Source organism: Leucopleurus acutus (genome assembly GCF_964270905.1).
Source record: "Leucopleurus acutus genome assembly, chromosome: 1".
NCBI lineage: Eukaryota > Metazoa > Chordata > Mammalia > Artiodactyla > Delphinidae > Leucopleurus > Leucopleurus acutus.
The window spans coordinates 91447714-91467511 of NC_139142.1; the positions used below are offsets into that span (position 1 = coordinate 91447714).

The 19798-nt window shown below is 41.6% G+C and overlaps 1 protein-coding gene across 6 annotated transcripts in view; it reads left to right on the top strand.

Moving 5' to 3' along the window:
* Positions 1–19798, top strand: part of GALK2 (galactokinase 2) — a 136901-nt gene that overhangs the window by 82355 nt on the left and 34748 nt on the right. For all 6 annotated transcript variants that reach the window (XM_082859245.1, XM_082859246.1, XM_082859247.1 and 3 more), the window contains 2 exons: positions 522–674; positions 9808–10018. In XM_082859245.1, the coding sequence (XP_082715371.1) occupies positions 522–674; positions 9808–10018 (364 nt within the window). The remainder of the gene's footprint in view (positions 1–521; positions 675–9807; positions 10019–19798) is intronic.

The window sequence follows — 19798 nt, forward strand, 5'->3', positions numbered from 1 at the left end:
TAAGCTCCAGCTACATTGCAATACCCAAAACTCTATTAACACCTCATGTTATTTTTTGCCTGTGAACTTGCTTATACTCTTCCCTCTTCTTGACATCCTGTTTGGGTAAAGAAACCCTCTGTCTGTCCTACTTTTGCTCATCCTTTAAGTCTCAGTTTAGATTTCCCTTTTTTTCAGGGGCACCTACACTAGGCTATATCTGATCAGGTGCTACAACTGTGTTTCTATATAGTGCCCTGTGCTTTGCTACCCTTTTAACACAACCTGGCAGTGTATTTGACTACTTGACTGCCTTTCCCACTAGATTGTAATCTCTATGAGGGCAGGGACAGTGTCTGTCCCGTTCACTCTGGTATCTCCAGTGCCTAGTACAGTGCCTGGAAGTCAGTAAATAATATTTGAATGAATAAATGGATGCATTTTTGGGAAAAATTTTTACTAAGGTAAATAAATGCGTAAATGGTTAAACATTTTCTGAATTCTAATACATTATATCTCACCTGTCATTTTTTTCTCAATAGGCCAAGTTAATAGAATTTAGTCCTCTGAGGGCAACTGATGTGAAACTCCCAAGTGGAGCAGTGTTTGTGATTGCCAACAGTTGTGTGGAAATGAATAAAGCAGCAACTTCTCATTTCAATATCAGGGTGATGGAGTGTCGGCTGGCTGCAAAGGTATGAACTTGGCAAACTAGTGAAACTTGAAGTTTCACTAGGCTTTCTCTTGTTCTTTTTCTCTTTGTTCCCTATTATTTTGTCTGTTTCCCTAAAATTTAGGGCAGCATTCTGACTGCAGCAATGTCCTAACTGAAGTTTTTTAATACAGAGAAATTTGATTTCAAACTCAGGAAATAAATAAACGTATAGGTGTGCCTTGCAACCTCTAGCTATTTGGAAACTATGTGAACTTCACAGTTGAGTCTTCTAGGGTGGAAATGGGGATAAGAGGACAGCTCAACTTATATCTGTGTAGTACAGGCCATGGGTTAGGTCCACGGGTGGAGAAAGATAGTTGGGGTGAATGATGGGAGGTGACCATAACTAATCTTGTTTCTTCGACAAAAGTGACGATAGCCTCAACCCTCAGTCCTCTCACATGCACCATTGGCCATCACTGTTCCTTCTAAAAATACAGGCTTGGTGTCTACTAGGGAAGTGCACACCAGAAGGGAGTCTTGGCAGTTCTCTGTTCCACAGCTTAAAAGACACTTGCTAGTCTAGCCTTAAATCTACTTAGGAAGTATTCACTGAATACCTGTTGTACACTTAGCATGAAGATATACAAAAGGATACAGGACATAAGAATAGAGAGAGTAGAGAGTAAAGTTTAGGGGGATTTGAAATAGGAAATGGTTAGTATTTGATCAGGTGGTATGTAAACAGGTACTCTAAAAAGTGGCACAGAAATTAAATGTTATGTAAGATCTAGAATGGCACATGTTATGATTTAAAAGTTGGAGAGAACTGAGGCTGGGAGCTGGGGAGTAGAATCTTGGTCAGGAGCTCTACCATGCTTTCTCCCCGTCATCCTTCAAATAGCAGATAGAATGATGGTTTACAAATTTAAATCTGATCAGGTAGTTCCCCTGCTTAACACCTTTCAAATACTTTCCATTTCATTGGAATAAAGTCAAAAGTCCTTATCACTTCCTGGAGAGAACTGCAAGATCTGATATGTGCCTCATCCTCTTCCTCTCTTAGCATCCCTCAGTCCCATTACACTCTAGCCATGATGCTCATTCTCACCGCAGGGACTTTGTACATGCCCAGAATGCTCTCGCTCCAGCCCTCTATGAAGTCTCAGCCTAAGTGTCCCTCAGAAAAGCCTTCCTTGACTTCCTTACTCCCAGACTAAGGTGAGGCTCTCTTTGTATTTCATAGCACTTGCACCTCTCAGGTATGATACTTATCACAGTTGTTTGATGTCCGTCTCTTCTTTCTGACTTGATTTTACCTGAGGGCCAAGACTGTCCATCTTGTTAACTCTTATATCCCTAAGGCCTGGTATAGTGCTTAGGCTGAAGTAGGCACAGGCAACACACAACATGTGTTGAATAAATGAAGAACTATTCCCTGGGTTACCTGCCCTGTCATATTTATTTTGCTCAATTTCACAGTTTTTTACAAGTGCATAGGGTGTGCCCAGCACTGAACTAGATACCATGGAGCTGTGTAAGGTGTAGTTATCCCTTGGGCTGACATACCACTTTGCCCCTTACTCCCATCCCCTGAAGTTGGGAATGGATGAGCCAGAAAATGAAAGTTTTTTTTTTTTTCTGGAAAATTTTAGTGTTAAACATTTTTTTAAATCATGATTTAAGTGTTTTAAATATGCAATTTACTTATTCAGATAATTTCTAAAAATTCTCTGAAAGAAATGTTTCAATGTTAAACTCTTCTGATCAGTGCATATATGAGAAGAAGTAGTGCAGTAAACTTTTCAATGTCAAAGGCTTCGGTGAATGTTTTTCCCTCTTAGGGCAAACTTGTTCTTTCAGGAGATAGAAGAAATTAGTGTCTTGTTTAAGGGCTTATTCTCGTTGACTTTTTATTTTGAGGTATATGAGTAAGTGCTGCCTTCCTGAGGAGACCTCAAACGTACACAACATTGTTTTCAGAGTTTTATCACGAAATTAGGTATCATTTATGAGACCCATAGGTGAGCCAAAACAAGTATGAGATGGGTGAAATGGGTTCATATTGTAACGACGCTTTTCCAAAGATGCAAGAAGAAAATGAGAAATAAAATTGTGGTGCTGAAGCTCTGTAGTGAAAGTTGTCAGGCTGGGAGAGGGAGGTGTCTTTTGGGAGTGAACTAGAAAAAGGGCTTCTCTTTCTGGAGCAGTAGCTGAAAACCTTAATCCGCTGCAGAACTTTTTGTTCTTGAGGCTGTCTTCTGAGTTTAACTGTATAACTCCATGTGCATTTTAGAGGTACTTTGGTCAGTGAAATTGGCTTTTTACCACACACTCCTCCCACTTGATGTAGATAAAATACATTATTTTAAGTACTCTGAATTTTTCTCTCTTTTGAAATATGGAAGAAAGAAAATTGAAAGCCTTTATCAAGATGCAGAATGTTTTCTAAATCACGTTGCTGCAAATCATGAGAATCCAAGGTTATATACAAAAGGGAAATAAAGATAAAACTGCTAATATAGGCTCTGCAGATAGATCTTGATGCCAAGAATATGCTCTTGCCTAGGGAATATAGGCTGGAATTCTGCTAAGCTTATTTTAATTACAGTATGGTGCCATTCTTCCGTTTTCAGCAACGTGTGAATGAATATAATTTTTGTTTGGAAATGGTCTCATTAAATCAGGAAATAAACTCTCGTAAAAAAAGTAAAGAAGCTTGTCTTAATCTGAATAAACTTGCTGCTTTCAGACAATAAAAATGAAGTGTTAGTGGAGAAATGACAGATCAGGATAGTTTTTGTTTTGTTTTGTTTTGTTTTTGCGGTACGCGGGCCTCTCACTATCGCAGCCTCTCCCGTTGCAGAGCACAGGCTCCGGACGCGCAGGCTCAGCGGCCATGGCTCACGGGCCCATCCTCCCGGACTGGGGCACGGACCCGTGTCCCCTGCATCGGCAAGCGGACTCTCAACCACTGTGCCACCAGGGAAGCCCTGAGGATAGTTTTGAAAATGATTCTGATTAAGTAGAGCTCCACATGGAAAAATTGTAATAAATAACACTTATTTTTCCCCTCCTCCTATTTCCCCAAGGTACCTTTTTGAAAAATGAGTACCTTTTGTGTCTGCTTAGCACAGGGAAGTACACTAAACCAATGAAGATGATTTTTCTTTGTTTTGCTTTAATGTTGGTAATTTCTTCTGTTCTTAAGTCTCCTTTCTCTCCCTCTCTCTCTCTTCCTCCCTGCTCCTCTCTTTCTAACAGCTTCCCCAAACTAATTAATGCAGATTCATTAAAAGTCAGAGTCTTGCAGAGGCATTTGAACTAAAATTTAAAACATTTCAAGGCAAATAGAGATTTATAATTATTATTTGCGTAAATGATTCTTTTTTTTGGAATTTTATTTTATTTATTGTTTTCTACAGCAGGTTCTTATTAGTTATCCATTTTATACATATTAGTGTATATATGTCAATCCCAGTCTCCCATCATCCCACCACCAAATGAGTCTTTTAAGTGAAGCACATTTTTATGTTCTTAAATTAACAAAGTAGCCAGAAATCTTTAATGAGCACAAAGTTTTTCATATTTTATACATATTCAGTGGCTTAAACTTTTCCAGAATTGGGGGACTTCCCTGGTGGTACAGTGGTTAGGAATCTGCCTGCCAATGCAGGAGAGAGATTTGGAGCCCTTGTCTGGGAGGATCCCAGATGCCACGGAGCAACCAACCCCGTGCGCCACAACTACTGAGCCTGTGCTCTAGAGCCTGCGAGCCACAACTACTGAAGCCCACGCACCTAGAGCCCGTGCTCCGCAACAAGAGAAGCCACCACAATGAGAAGTCCATGCACCACGATGAAGAGTAGCCCCCGCTCGCCACAACTAGAAAAAGCCCAGGCATAGCAAAGAAGACCCAATGCAGCCAAAAATAAACAAATTAAAAAAAATTTTTTTTTCCAGAATTGCCTTATGTCTATAAAAAAGAGTATCCCTTAATTATATTGAGGGATAAAATGTGTGATGCTGATAATAAGTATTATGGGAAGTCAAAAAGGGAAGAGAAATTATGCTGTTGCATTTTGCATACCTTGAGCTTCTTGTGGCAACATGTGCAGCGATGAAGGAGAGGGTTTCATGTGGTCCTTTGACGCTTCAAGGAAAATTTACAGTGTGATTTTTTAGCTCCTGACACTTAGTAGTCAATATGGAGCTAATTCTTTGTCTGGTGAGGAGAAGTGGTGTAATATTCTCAGGGCTTCTGCAGTTTTCTTGAATTTGAGTGGAGAAAAACCAAACACCCAGGAATGTAGCCAGTTTCACTCAGCCTATTGATTTAGTTGAGCTCACTCTGCCAGGATGCTGGTGTGGAGTATCCCAGGACAGTGAGTCCTGGCTGCAGGGCAGAGCACTCACACACTGGGGAATAGTGGAACCAGGTGTAGCAGGACCTTGAGTGCTGTGCTGAGGATCACCCAGGCTTGGTCCTGGAAGTGCAAATGTTAGCAAGGTATTCTAGAAATATTAAGCTGGCAGCAGGAACTTTTGTTTGGTTGAAGAGAAGTGGGTCTTAAAGTGTCAGGGGGGACGGGATAACAAGAGAGGGATACGAAAGAATCTCTGACAGAACCTAGTAAAGGGTCAGGTATAAGGCTCTCTGTGATTGGGTTTCTGTCTTCCTTTTGGCTTAAATGCCATTACGTTGAGGAATGACCACCCTCTCCACTTCCATTATGTTAAATGCCCTTTTATATGCTCTTGCCACATCCTGTATTTTTCCATTATAGTAGTTTATCACAAATGGAGTAAGTTCTTCACTATATAATTATTAATTGATGCCTGTCTCCTTGGGTTGACTCTGAGCTCCATGCAGTCAGGAGCCATGAGTGCTTCATACCCTGCAGTGAACACGCATGGCATGCAGACATGTGCAGGTAAAGGCTAAGTATTGAGTCGAAAAGGGCTGTAGTTTTAAGCTGAAATGATGGGTGGAAAGCACTCATAGATATGGGGAAGGTAGGATGGAAGGTGATATGAAAGTGGGAGGTGATGATACTTCCCCATGGAATTTTCTTATAAGTGGTTAGAAATTTGAGGTTGGAATGTTTCACTTGGCTTGGACAATAGTCTTTCAACTATTTTGAGATAATAGTTGAAACCAAGGACTGAGTTCAGTTTACTGAGGGAGAGAATGTGGCAAGAGAAGAGCAGAAGGCCGGGGTTTAAATTTGGGAGATGGCTTCAGTAATAATGAAAGGAGAAAACTGAGTCATGGGTGGAAATGTAAGGACCAGAGAGGTGAGAGGGAAACTGGGAAAATTCAGGAGAATTTTGGAGAACGTGGAGAGTGGGGATGACCAACACTGGGGAAGGTCAGCACTGTGAATGTGTGCATGATGGTTATGAGCGGAACATGGGCATGAAATCACTGTGGAATGGCTCCATGAAGTTGGAGGAGGGTGAGGGGGAGATAAGCCAAAAAAAAAAAAAGTATCCACGATAAAAACAGTTATGTATGATCCCATTTATGTCAAACTGTATGTGTGTACGTGTGTAAGAAGTATGCATAAAAATGTATCATAGGATATCAGTTGGGAGATTGGTGGTTATCTTATTGGGATGATTACAGGTGATTTATTTTATACTTTGTAATTTTTTTAAACTTCAAATTGTTATGTGTTTCTTCAAATTTGAAAAATAAGCATGGGTGATTTATAGAACCCAAACCAACAACAACACAGCTGCTTTTGTTGTGTGGAAAACAGCTTGTCAGAGAAGGGATTTGAAATTTTATCCTTTGCTGACCTGGTGAGGAGAAAGACTTGACACTTTTCCGTTGACTTGTTAATACTGCAGAATGCAATGAGAACGTCAGAGAGAGGTGGGTTCTGACAGACAGCCTCCTGAGTTCGAGTCCATATGTTAGCACTCTCCTACCACACCCTCTTAATAGAAGCCCCAGAGACCCTCTCAGACTGAAGATGTCTTCTAGCTGCAGGAGAACGCTGAGTTTGCACATGAGACAGCCTGGAAGTCTGGGGAGCTAACACCCTTGGAATCAGCCCTCAATCAATGGTGGATGAGAGTTAGCGGGTAAATATCTGAGCTTTCTTGTCTATGCGTAGGACACATCCGAGCCTTATACATACAGGTCCCAGAGGGTCCAGCAGGCCCCGCTTCACCTCTCACATCACTGCACTTCATCTTGGCTTCTCTTCCTGTCTCATTTAACACTCCTCTACCAGCACTTCTCTGTATCTCCCTCTCCCCCTAAATTCTTGTCTCAGGGCCTGCTTCCGAGAGAAACCAACCTAAGACAGGGTCCTAGCACTATTTATCTACTTCTTTCCATGACTGTGGACAAAATATTCGTTGCCTGCTTTCTTGTCCACAGAGCATCAGCCAGGCTCAGGAACCTCCCAGGAATGGAATTGGAAATAAACACCTAATGTTTATAGTAGTGAAAAGAAAATGGTAGATGTTGACAAAGAATCGCTTTCTCGTATATCCCCACCCTGCTGCTGAGTGAGGAACTTGTCACAAAATGACCCATAGCCCTGCTTCACAAATGTGAAATAGGGCCAGGCGACAGGGCTGTGAGTGGCAAATGCCCTCATGAAGTTCTGTCTTGGGCAACAGATCTTACCCACCCACTTCCCTCATCTGCAAGTCATCTTTCTGTTTCCTGGGCCAAATTTTAAAGGGCTTAAGCAGCTTTCCGATTTTACTCCTAAAATGTAGTGCACTACTCAGCGACTCATGGCTGTGCAGCTGTCATTGAGGGCTTGTGGTAGGTTTCATTCTTAATTGAAATACACACCCAATTGGCCACGTGGACCCTCCAGCTGAGAGCTAAGCCGCGGAACAGCAACCTGGGATATTGCTAGAGTGAATGTTAGTGCCTCTGTTTGTGGAACAAAAGTGCATTGGGAGGCTGCCTTTGAAAATAGCTTTGTAGGCAGCAGGCAACCCTCGGAGACTTTCTCCCCACACAGTCCTGGGCCAGTTTCCTGGGATCAAGTGCCTGAGGCAAAGTGACTTGTTCACGTGAGGTCAGGGTTGGGAACCTGGAGGTGGTGTTTACTGCAAGGTTCTTAGGAAGAGCCGATTCTCATCGCTTGGGGGTCGTTCTTTGATTTTTTTTTTCCATTTCCTTCTTATTTTAGAAGGAACCCATCTATCAAAGTGTTTTAACTCACTGGAATGTTCACTTCTAACACAAAACTTAGTTTGTATTTAAAAACCGTTTCTAAACCTTGAGTGGTGATTTGAGCTAAAATGAGTAGTGTGACATGGATATCAAGCATAGCCCATTGAGAATGTGGCCTTGGGGAAGCAAGAAAGAGGTACAGGACACAGGTTAAATTTCCAACTCTGTTCTTACTAGGTAGGTGACTTTGGGCAAGTCACTCTCATCTCTTAAATAGGGTAATAATACCTATCTCACAGAGCTGTCAAGGCTGAAAAGAAATAAAAAGCACGTTTAAATCACACAGCGCTATATAAGTGTGAATTATTTCTGTTAACTTCATTGTTTACCTCAGTTGGATTTGGATCTGTGTTTCGAGGAAGTGTAATTCTAGGAGATCATCCACTTCAGCTCTTTTTCTGTATAAAATAAATATATTGTATGTTTTTCTTTTGTTTTATGTATGTCTATAAGTTTTCTGAAATTATTTTTGGAATACACTGGCATAGAGACCATGAATGAATGAGTTGAATGAATGAATGAGTTAGTCTATGGAGGTGTCAGTCTAGCACTGCTAATAAACATTAAATGTGCTAAGCAAACAAGGTCAGAAGAAAGGTCTTAGCTTGTAGCCTTGCTTTAAAAATGGCACCATGGGGCTTCCCTGGTGGCGCAGTGGTTGAGAGTCCGCCTGCCGATGCGGGGGACATGGGTGCGTGCCCCGGTCCGGGAGGGTCCCACATGGCGCGGAGCAGCTGGCCCCGTGAGCCATGGCCGCTGAGCCTGTGCGTCCGGAGCCTGTGCTCCGCAGCGGGAGAGGCCGCAACAGTGAGAGGCCTGCGTACCGCAAAAAAAAAAAAAAAAAAAAAAAAAAAAAAAGCACCATGTTCTGTGAAATAACTGAACAGAAAAATGTAATTCTATTGTCTTTTTCACCAGTTCTGCCTTAAAATCATTAACTCCTTTCAAATGTATGAGCCAGAGTTTTAAAAAGAGGATTAATGAATATAAGAACTACTGTTATTAGCATTCTTCAGAAGTGAGAGGCCCTAACCAAGTACAATGGTCTTTTGGTAAATCTGCTTCCTGTGAAAAAGAAAGAAAATCAAATCATCAGCATAATAGAAGAGTAAATCAGATGCACATTTCCCCTTCTTTTGTTTGCTTCTTTTTGCCATTTGTGCTGTCTGCACCTGCGGTCCTCACACCTGGGGAATGAATTTTGTAGACCTCAGGGTGAGAGATACCTTCACCGTTTTGATTGTTACCTGCTCCGAAGGGTGGTTTGGGAAAAATGAGGGACACACATTCTGGAGTGAGGTTCCCATGAGTGAACCAGGTTACAAAGGTTTGGTTTATATCTCACCCTCTGCAGTAGATTGAGGGGGTGCCTCAGGATGCAACTGGAAGCCAAACTCTTTTCTTGAGGGTGGAGAAACATACAGCTCTACTACCACCAATGACCTAATGCAGTGGTGTTTCGTAAGGTCACCAATGAGGTTTTCATTTAAAATCTGGGACTTGACTCCAAACGCCCAGATACTTAAATTCATTAGCCATTTCAAAGAGGCATGTTGTAAACAGGAAGTGCTCAAATGAAATCGGGCATGCAGTGCCCACCTCAGGACCCAGATCATGTGAGATTTGAATAGTTTTCTGTAGACTTTATAGAGTGGTGTATTGGGGATGAACTGAATAGGGACAAAAGGACAAAATTATTCAAAGAAATAGCCCTGAGGGAAAGTGGTGACAGACAAAAAAATCAGTGGAGGATTAGTTTTTTTAGGAAAAATACTCAACTAGCCTGTGAGTGTCACACAAGCATGTTTAATTTCAAACATCTGAACCGAGCGTGCATTTTCAAGCAATGGTGGGAATTGTGGATAGGTTGAATGGAAACAAAAAAGCTGAATCTGGCTCATTAAAATAGTGCATATCAATATCTGAAATGAAAACTGACCATTCTCTTGGTTTGAACTTGCAGCTGCTGGCTAAGCACAAATGCTTGCCATGGGAGGAAGTGTTGCGGCTGGAGGAGGTGCAGGCCAAGCTGGGGGTCAGTCTGGAAGAAATGTTGTTGATCACAGAAGATACCCTTCACTCTGAACCCTATAGCCCCGAGGAGATCTGCAGGTGTCTGGGAATTAGCCTGCAGGAATTCAAGACCCAAATCCTGAGTCCAAACACTCAAGACGGTGAGTCTGCTGGAGAAAATAAGGGCATGGGTTGTTTCCCCACTCACAGATGGAAAGTTTCCAATGTCCCTATGGATTATACTGATTTTGAAGCATGCTTGAAGGAATTTGGAGAACATGTGTGTTTCGGCAAACTTAATTATCTAGATTCTTGGCTTCATTAAATTCATTCATTCATTTATTAACAAACATTTCCTGGTCTGCTATATGCCAGATTTTCTGGCGAGGCAAAGGTGACTAATACATACTTCCTGCCCTCAAGAAGTTCGTAATTCACCATTGTAATTCTCCCTCTCTGGCCTATGGCAACCACAGAATTACAGTGGGTAGGGTAAATTCACTGGCAGCGTCATGCACTTTTCCAAATGTGAGCCCAACTCAGTTTAGGGGTCAAAAACCAAAGTGATGATCTAATAATATTTTAAATGTACATTTATAGTTTATTTTGCTGTTTAAAATTTTTTTTTCTGTTGGGAAGCATCTTGTAGCACCTAGGATAAGTTATGTTACCTTCTTCGGTGAATTTCAACAACAAAGTATTTCTCACTAGAATTAAATCAGGATATTATACTAACCTCTCTGGTCTGAGTGTCCATGAGCAGCATATATGATCCTTGTCATGCAGTTGGTATACTTTGTTTCTAGTTCTGTGATGGCCTGTTTTGAAGATAATGGATAATAGGTCATGTACTTCATAGTGTTATGGAACGAATCGAGTCCCGCTGCTCTCTGCTTACAAAATCAATTATGTGCTCACAAATGCTGGTAGAAAGGAAAGGTGCCTTTAATCAGAATGCCGGCAATCTGGGGAAATGGTGGACTCAGTATCCCTCAAAAACCATCTCTGGGCTTCCCTGGTGGCGCAGTGGTTGAGAGTCCACCTGCTGATGGAGGGGACACAGGTTCGTGACCCGGTCCGGGAAGATCCTACGTGCCGCGGAGAGGCTGGGCCCGTGAGCCATGGCTGCTGAGCCTGCGCTTCCAGAGCCTGTGATCCGCAACGGGAGAGGCCACAGCAGTGAGAGGCCTGCGTACCGCAAAACAAACAAACAAACAAGCAAACAAACAAAAAACATCTCCGAAGATTCTGGTAGGCCATGAAATCTTTTAAAGGGAAACAGAAAAGTAATCCCAGTTAATCATTGAGATGGGGGTCAGAGTTGTTGCCATCCCTCACTGCGTGCAGGCTTGTGTGCAGGCTTGTTGACCCCTCCTGATCTTCCTCTAGATGTTATCTTGTTCACACAGTTTGATCAGGAGATTACTGAAGGGGAAGCTAGGGAAGAGATCTGGTCATCTGCTAATTACTTATTCTTCATTTCTACTTTGATCGATGGAAAGAACCAACAAGTTAGGCAGGGTTTTGTGTGATTAAAAGATTTGAAAGGTGTGCTTGGGCCTGAGATGAGTAGAGCATGGGCCTGCCTGGTTTAAGAGTTAGTTACAATATAACTTTGCTAAAGTGACAAGAACAGGGGCTTCCTGCTGAGGGTGGTTTCCTGCAAAGAGCTGCTTACATATCCCCACTTATCAGAACATCATTCCATTTCTATGGGATTAGGGGTGAAGGTCTATCTTCTGTACCTTCTTCATTCTGACATAGGGTGCTGTATTCTCAGCGTGGAAGGTGTCATCATGGGTCTATAGCATCTCGTTGCTGACAATTTTAGTTGTCCGCTTACATATATAGGCAGAGCAAACCACAATTATTTTGATGCCCACAAAGATATAGATTATTATGAGCAATAATGTTAATCCCATTCTCTTGAGGCCAGTTCTTGGAATTGTGCTAGCGATAGACTCAGTACTGCTCAAGTTGGAGTAGCTTATGTCATGGCTACAGCTGGCCACCATGCAGTTAGCTGTTTTCTCTGGTGACAGTTATAGTATCTGTGAAACAACTCAGGAATGTACATCAGACACTGAGTCTCTGACTCTATTGTCCTAGTCATTAACTTCTTGGTTTTGTAATGGCGGGGAGGAGGGTACTGCAGGGTTCTGCTCAGTTCCAATAGGATGTCAAAATATTGTGAAATATAAAGCAAATGGTTCTTTTTTTTTCAAATTAATGTTTTTTATTGGAGTATACTTGATTTACAATGTTGTGTTAGTTTCTGCCGTACAGCAAAGCGAATCAGCCATATATATACATATGTCCACTCTCTTCTAGACTCCATTCCCATATAGGTCATTAGAGCACTGAATAGAGTTCCCTGGGCTATACAGTAGCTTCTCATTAGTTATCTTTTATATGTAATAGTGTGTATATGTCAATTCAAATGGTTCTTTTGTAGGGTGGGGTTTATGTCACTGAAGTGAAGTGAAAAAAAAAAAGAAGTTTACAATTCAATAAGCTCCTCTTTTTCTCATCCTTTTTTTTTTTATACCTACTTTTCTCATTATTATACTACTTACATAAAAAGATCTAGGTTAGAGCAGTGCTCATGACTGCTCTGGAACAACATTCTGGAACACCAAGAAGTCTTCACTGCTTAGGGTTGAAACTTGTGGTCCACTTAAGTGTGGAAGTTTTTTCTGTTTGCCTACTGTTTCCAGTAATATTGTATTTATACTGATAACATGAGAAACCTCAGATGGAGGCCAGGTAAGGGTTGGAGGTACAGGCTAGAACCTTGGAGTAGCTTCTCTTCTTAGAAGTAAAGGTTATCTATTTGTGAGACTTCATTGCTGGGGGCAGGGACACCTGGCTAAGATCCAACAGTCTCTTGAGGTGGAGTTCAGGGGTGGGAGCTTAGCACAAAGATCAGGGCCCCATGTCCATCCCATTGACTTCAGTTCTGAAACTGGTTTTTGAGTGCCTACAGTGGATTTGCCTGCCAAGTAAAGGCTTAAAGGCTGCAACTGCTGAGGGCTTTAGGATAAGATAAGGGAAAAAATTTTCCTTGAGGGCAGGGAGAAGGTTTTGGTTTCCAACATCATTAGATCCAATTTAATTTGATGAACATTTATTGAATTTCTAGATGAACAAACTGGCTTACAGTCCTAATCAGACTTACCACCTGTTTTTGTAGAATAGCCTCTTGCTGGAATACAGCCATATATGGGCTATGGCTACTTTTGCACTGCAAAAGCAGAGTTGAGTAGTTGTGACAGAGTCTAAATAGCTCACAAAATCTAAAACATTTGCTATCTGGTCCTTGGCAGAGAAAGTTTGCTGACACCATTCCAGAAAGGCAATAGACCAAAGGATAGCCATACCACCTGGATTAAGATCTCCGGCTTCTTTACTTACTACACTTGGGACTAGATTTGCAAATTCTTAACCTTTCTGTTATCTTAGTTTTACCACGAAATAGACATAATAGGAAGAAGTACTTAAAGAAGTAGTCAGTATAATGTGCTAGAAACAATGCATGGTAATGTAGGTGCTTTTAAATGTCAGCTACTTCTGTTATTTCTCTTCCCTCTCCTTCCCCTCCTCTAGGCCTTGAGGCTGAGCATTGGGAACATGGAGATAAACACAACAGGGTTTGATACTCAGGGAGTTTACAAAACAGTAGTGGAAACAGATAAAGAAAAGAACTGATCCAGCATAAAGTAATGAGTGCAGTGAGGGAGGTGTTCTTGGGTCTAGGGAGATCAGAAAAGAAAGAAGTCAGAGCCGGTTTTACTAAGGAGACAACAACCAGACAAAAGTTGAATAAACAGAAATTTCCTAGGTAGACAGGCAGTCGGAAAGACTCCCGAGCAGACAAAACAGCAGGTATAGAGGCAGGGAGGAGTAAGAGAGGATGTCCAGAGACCTACAGATAGTTGAGTGTTCTTGAAAACAATGTACATAGTGGTGAGTGATATATCAGGTTGAGTTTGTAGATAGGCCCAGATCACCAACACCTTGTTAAATACTGTGTGTAAGTGTTTTAATGAAATGTTTATTGAGTGACGAAGTTGGGTAGGTCTTTGGATAGGGAGAGCTTCCAGGGGAATAGTCTTTATTTTTTGACTTAAGACATCATCCAGTTTCTTTAATTCAGCAAATATATGTGTTAACTTCACTGGGCTGGGTATTATGCTGGATGCTGGGATACAGATAAGCAGGACATGATCTCTACCTTATAGTGTCCTAGTGTCTAACTGGGGAGAGTGCCACAGAATAGTCACAGTAAAAAATACCCACTGTTAATAAGAGTATTTATCAGGAGTCCTGAGAGTATGGAGGAGAGAGTGCCTAAATACCTAGAGAATGTGCCTTGAATTTAAGCTGGATCTGAAAAGAAAGTTATGGCCTTCCCAGGCTGAGAGAGGTGACCGGCCATTCCAGGCAAAGAGTAGAGCCTGGAAGACAGAAACAGGAGGTGTGGGGTATTTGAAAACATGTGTCAAGAGGCATTGTGTGCAGTATGAGTTGGATGCCAAAAATACTGGCTAAAGGGATGCCACTTCTACTCTCCATTGCAGAAATGCCTGAAATGGGGAATTGTTGGTGGATATCTCAATGAGTAGATTCTCAAGACTATAAAGGAGAGTTCAGTTGGAATTGATGATTGCCTGTGTCTAGAAAGGAAGGGAAGGAGGGAGGAGAGAAATGGAAGAAGGAAAGGAATAGAAGATAAGGAAGGCTGACGTATGGATGCTGGGAAAGTTAGGGAATGTAGTATGGGAAATGATTTTGGAGGCAAGATGATGAGTTTCTGGTGATATGGTAAGGCATCTAAATACAGATACAGAGCAAATAAAGACCCAAACTATATAATTAGATTTTGGAATTTTTGGTTAAGAGGCAAAGAAACCTTAATAGATATTGAGAATATTCACTGTGAAATGATCTTAAAGCAGTCTTTTCACGGTGTTACTTTTTAGTTCAGAAACTTTTAGAGACCCATCATTACCTCATTGCCTAAACTCTTTAATGTGGATATTAAATTTCTCCTCAATTTGGCCATAACTCTGTTCTGTCCTGTCTCCTGTTTGAGCCCATACGTGCCCATTTGGACAGTGTTGTCCTGGCTTAACCATTCCACTCACTAATTGCCTCTTGGTCTTCCTTCTGGACCTTTAATCCTAAACATCACTGCCCTTTCCTCTTTTCTGAAACAGTTCCTACCTATCGTATAAACTCAGTATAATTCTTATCTGTATCCTTCTCTGTCTGAAGCCTGTTCTTTCTCTGTATCCCTGTTCCTTTTTCTCTGCATCTGCCTGTCTCCCCCACCCTCCACCCCTCTTTTGAATAAGCATTTCTGGGAATAAGTTAATTTCTCCGAAAACCTTGGAAAACACAAAGGATAATTTGCTAATCATAGGATATGCATTGCTATTTATGTATATATTTAAGTTTTGTCCCGCTAAAGAATAATGATTTCATTGTTTTTGTAAGAATGATGAATACTTAATCTTACCTCTTTATCTAAAATAACTTTCCTACTGGCCCACTTACATGACTTTCTATAATTTACTTAGGTTTATTGAGTGCAAACAAAACCTATGTTGATAGAATGAATCCATTTTGTAATTCTACCATCCTCAAAGGATTCCCCCTTTTGGTTTCATAATAAGTAAGTTTAAAAAAAACTATGAACATAAATCAGTCTGTGGGATTCTGGAGTCTCCTAGATTAATGTCACTTGATTTACTCTCTGAATCCAGCCATCTAACCTCAGCCAAATTTCCTGCTGAATTCTCTTGGCACACAGCTTTAACTTTAGAAATCAAAATCCATTTATATCTTTGCCTTGTTCCTTCTGAGTTTGTGCTTTGGTTGGCCTAAGACCTTAACTGAATGCTTCTATTACCCCTTTAGAAAATATGATTCTTATTGAATGTGGCACTGTCCTTAGACTGTAGGAGTGGAGGCACAGATGACGTGTGCCCCCAGCAGGGGACTCTGGAGAGTGCCACCACCCCTTTATTCCAGATGCCTACACTTTAACATGCTTAGTTTTGACTTGGACTGATTTTCCCATCATGGAAATCCACGCCTTTCTCAAAGGCATATGAAATCCAATGTTCTCTTTCTGCCAAAATTCCTTTGTTTCTTTACCTGGATATGAGTGTGAGTTGGGAGATGCTGACCTTGAGTTGAGAGTACAAGGAGAGATGTTTACAGTCAAACTGTGGCTTGCAGCCTCTGCTAAACTAGCCAGCGTTCCAAAGGCCCATGTTATTTTCTTTTTCCAAATTTCCAATAATTAGATTTAGAAATCCTTAGAGACGGTTAAAGTTAAACACACATACACACACAAAGCAAAATTCTCAAATCCTTTAGACATTGTTTAGAATGGCTATAATCCATCACTAAGGACTGGTAGGGAAAAATTTAAGGATTACTGGTTAGGAAAAAATTTAAGGATTATTTGTCAGGCCTTGCTCACAGATAGGAATTATCTAAGAGTGTGGCATAATGTTTGGGTTTCTAGAAGCTCGGGGCCAGGCTGATTTGGGAAGGGTGTTTCCTAAGGTGTGACCCCAGAGGAAAAGGTGAAACTGTGGTCAGAGCCAGGAGAGATGGGCACACGTATCTACCATGGGAGCAAAGTCAAGGACACACACTGGAGGTTAAACAGAGGAGTCCATGAGGGAGTAAATGGAAACTGAGGTAGAGACTGGGTCAGGTGGTGTGGGTGCTGGTTTAAGAAACGGAGAATTTACTGGGAGCGTTCCTTTCGGGACTGCTCAGCCTGTGCTCCGGGTTGGGTGGCCCTGCTGCTCAGATGCACTCTGCTGGGATGGACACGAATCTCCTTGCTTGGATCACCAACTTTGCCTGTGACCATGTGCTGACAGAGTGCTGTCCAGTTGCTGCTAATTTGTTTGGATCCTGTGATTTCCAAAGTCACGAGCGATAATCATGGCTTTTGAGCAAGTATAAGGCACTGGCATAGACTGCTCTTTAGGAAGACATACAGAGTAAAAAAAAACCCAAAAAACGTATTTATTTAGTTTATGGTTTATACATTACTCTTTACCTGCATTATCTGATTTGAATCTCATAATAACCCTGGGGCACATGGTTATCCTCATTTCACAGATGAGGAAACTGAGGTCATAGAGTTACATGTAGTTACAAAACTAGAGAGGTAGTAAGTGCTGGAGCCAGATCCCAAATCCCAGGCTTTTGATGTAATCCAACACTCTTGCTGCCAGCACTTTTTATCTCAGTGTATTAATCAGCTGGCTTTAGCAATCCTGTACTAAGTAAGGAAGGGAATATAAAGTTTTGATTTTTCTTGGCTGTGGTTTTCTCTTGAAACTAAAGAGAGGTGATGAAGATAGGTTACCTGTGGTTAAAGAGTTTCCTTTTGGCTATTTCCCATTCTGGTGCCTTTGCCTTAGAAGATGTAAAGCCGTGTGGCATCCAGTAGCTTGCTTTATCTAAGGAGCAAACTCAACTTGGCCAGAATGTGCATGAGCTCTTCTGTTACAGAAGAGCCATGAGAAGTGCTGTGGAATTTTCTCGTTTGATAAAAGTGTAGCCCTCATGGATTATCTCAGTTAACTCTAAGAAGAGTAGTTTATTTTTTATGTAATGGAGAAGTATAAAGGTACTTGGAGTCAGTCAGTAATTTCAATTTCCAGTTGTGTTCTCAATATCAAGGAAATTGATTTAAAAATAGCTCGTAAGATATCAGGTACTAAATTCTATGATTTCAACACATTCAGTTGTTGTTCTTATAAGGAGTTTGAAGAAAAGTTTTCTGTAAAGAGCCTAGAAGAACTCCAAAGGACCTTTCTAGAGTTTACAGATATTGGTTGAGCAGAAATCCTTAAAATCTGTGTGATGGACTCCTAATAAGGCCAAATAAAAGTGAGTCCTTTAGTTTTGTCTTTTGTTTTCATTTTTACAAGGTAATAGATTCTTATGAAACAAAGTATAAAAGAATAAGTCAAATAACTATTTCTGTTATGCACAAAAGATATGCTTTAGTTGTTTTGGAAGACAAGTATGGGGAAAATTTGCTTTCACTTAGGTCTTTTTCCTTTCCCCCTCTGCCTAGTCTCTCCTTTTTGCGCCTCAGCTCCTGGTGACTTCTCAGCTGTCTGGCCACAGAGGGCAGGACCATGCCAGGAGTAAAGCTTCTTTAATTTCTAGGAAGAAATGGGCTGAACTGTTACCCCAGATTACTTGGGGATGAGACTTCCTTCCTGGGTTTTCCTCTTCCTCTTTCAGATGTGTGCATTACATACCCCTATTCACTGGTTCACCTTGCCTCTTCAGATATTTAAGGAACTGAAAATGCAATGCAAACATACTCTATTGAGTCTGATTTTAAAGACATGGCATCTTAAAAACCCAACTTCTGTAGGAACAGCAGAACAGTACCAGTGTGTAGGAATCACGTACGCAGCTGTGATATGTGCTGTGTACTGGTTGGTGCCTGAGCCACTGATGGGTAGGCCAGAGCTCAGAATCTCCCTCTTATCCCACAGAGCCTTGTTTCTGGCTCCTGAGGCCATTCTGGAGCCACAAAAGCCAGAGAATTCTGGAATTTTCATTCACTTGTGTGAGAGTTTTAAAAGAGCTAAAATGAAACAGATTCTGCAGGTACATTTTGAAGACAAGTTGACCCCTGCAGTAGTCTTAAATACACTTGGTCATCTTAGACTGAGGCGGGCCCAGAATGAACCTATGAGCTTGATCGCCTCTTCATACCTGTACCTTCAAACCCTTGAGTTCCCCAAGTTTCTTGAGTTAATGTGATTTGGGCAGGGCCAGCAGTAGAAGATGTGGTAGAGAGTTAGACCAACGAGACTAAACATTTTCCTCTGTCAAACACTCTGATCATCTTTCCCAAAGAAGAAAATTTTCCTCCCTCTAGGAAGGTCATCCTTGTGTATTGACCATCAGCTTCAGGGAGACCGTGCATGCTTCAGGAAAGGAGGAAGGGGATATCTACTCTCCTAATAACAACAACCCCGTAGACTCTGGTGACCTACAGCTATGAAAGCAAGCTGGAAACAGCTCTTGTAGCATCACATGAAATTTGCATACAGTAGTTGCCATAGTGGCATTTCCCAGAAATAAATCCTGAAAGAGTCACAGCAGCTAAATGTGAGTCATGAGGCACCATCCTCCAGCAGCATCTGTATCCTTGAAAAAGGGTCCTTGTTTTGTGCATTTCTGTATTCCTGTGGTACCTAGCAAATGTTTGCTAAATGAATAAATGTGTTAAATTAATTTTCTTCTATTCATATGGAGAAGTAATGGGTAGGAGGCCAATTCAAGATGGCACTCAAAGTCCAGCTAGAGAGTGGTTGTATCTAGCCTTTAAGAAAAATCTCTTCATGTGCATTAATGGTATTATTAACAATAACTAACATTGAACACTTAACTATGAGACAAGCACTATTCTAAGTACTTTTAAAACATTTGCTATACTTGTTTGTTAACATGGTCCTCATGTTCCTCACGTTCAGAGTACCTACATGAAATGGTTCTTTCCAAGGCTGTAAACTGTGTCATAAACACATTCGGGGCTTCCCTGGTGGCGCAGTGGTTGAGAGTCCGCCTACCGAAGCAGGGACACGGGTTCGTGCCCCGGTCCGGGAAGATCCCACATGCCGCGGAGCGGCTGGGTCCGTGAGCCATGGCCGCTGAGCCTGCGCGTCCGGAGCCTGTGCTCCGCAGCGGGAGAGGCCACAGCAGTGAGAGGCCCGCGTACCGCAAAAAAAACCCAACAAAACAAAACAAAACAAACAAACAAAAAAACACATCCAGACGCACACATTTCAGTACTGATGTATTCCCAGCTCCTTCTCCCCGCTCTCCCCAACTCTCCTCATCTGCTCACACTGTTGAGATGTGATAGTCGAACTTCCTCT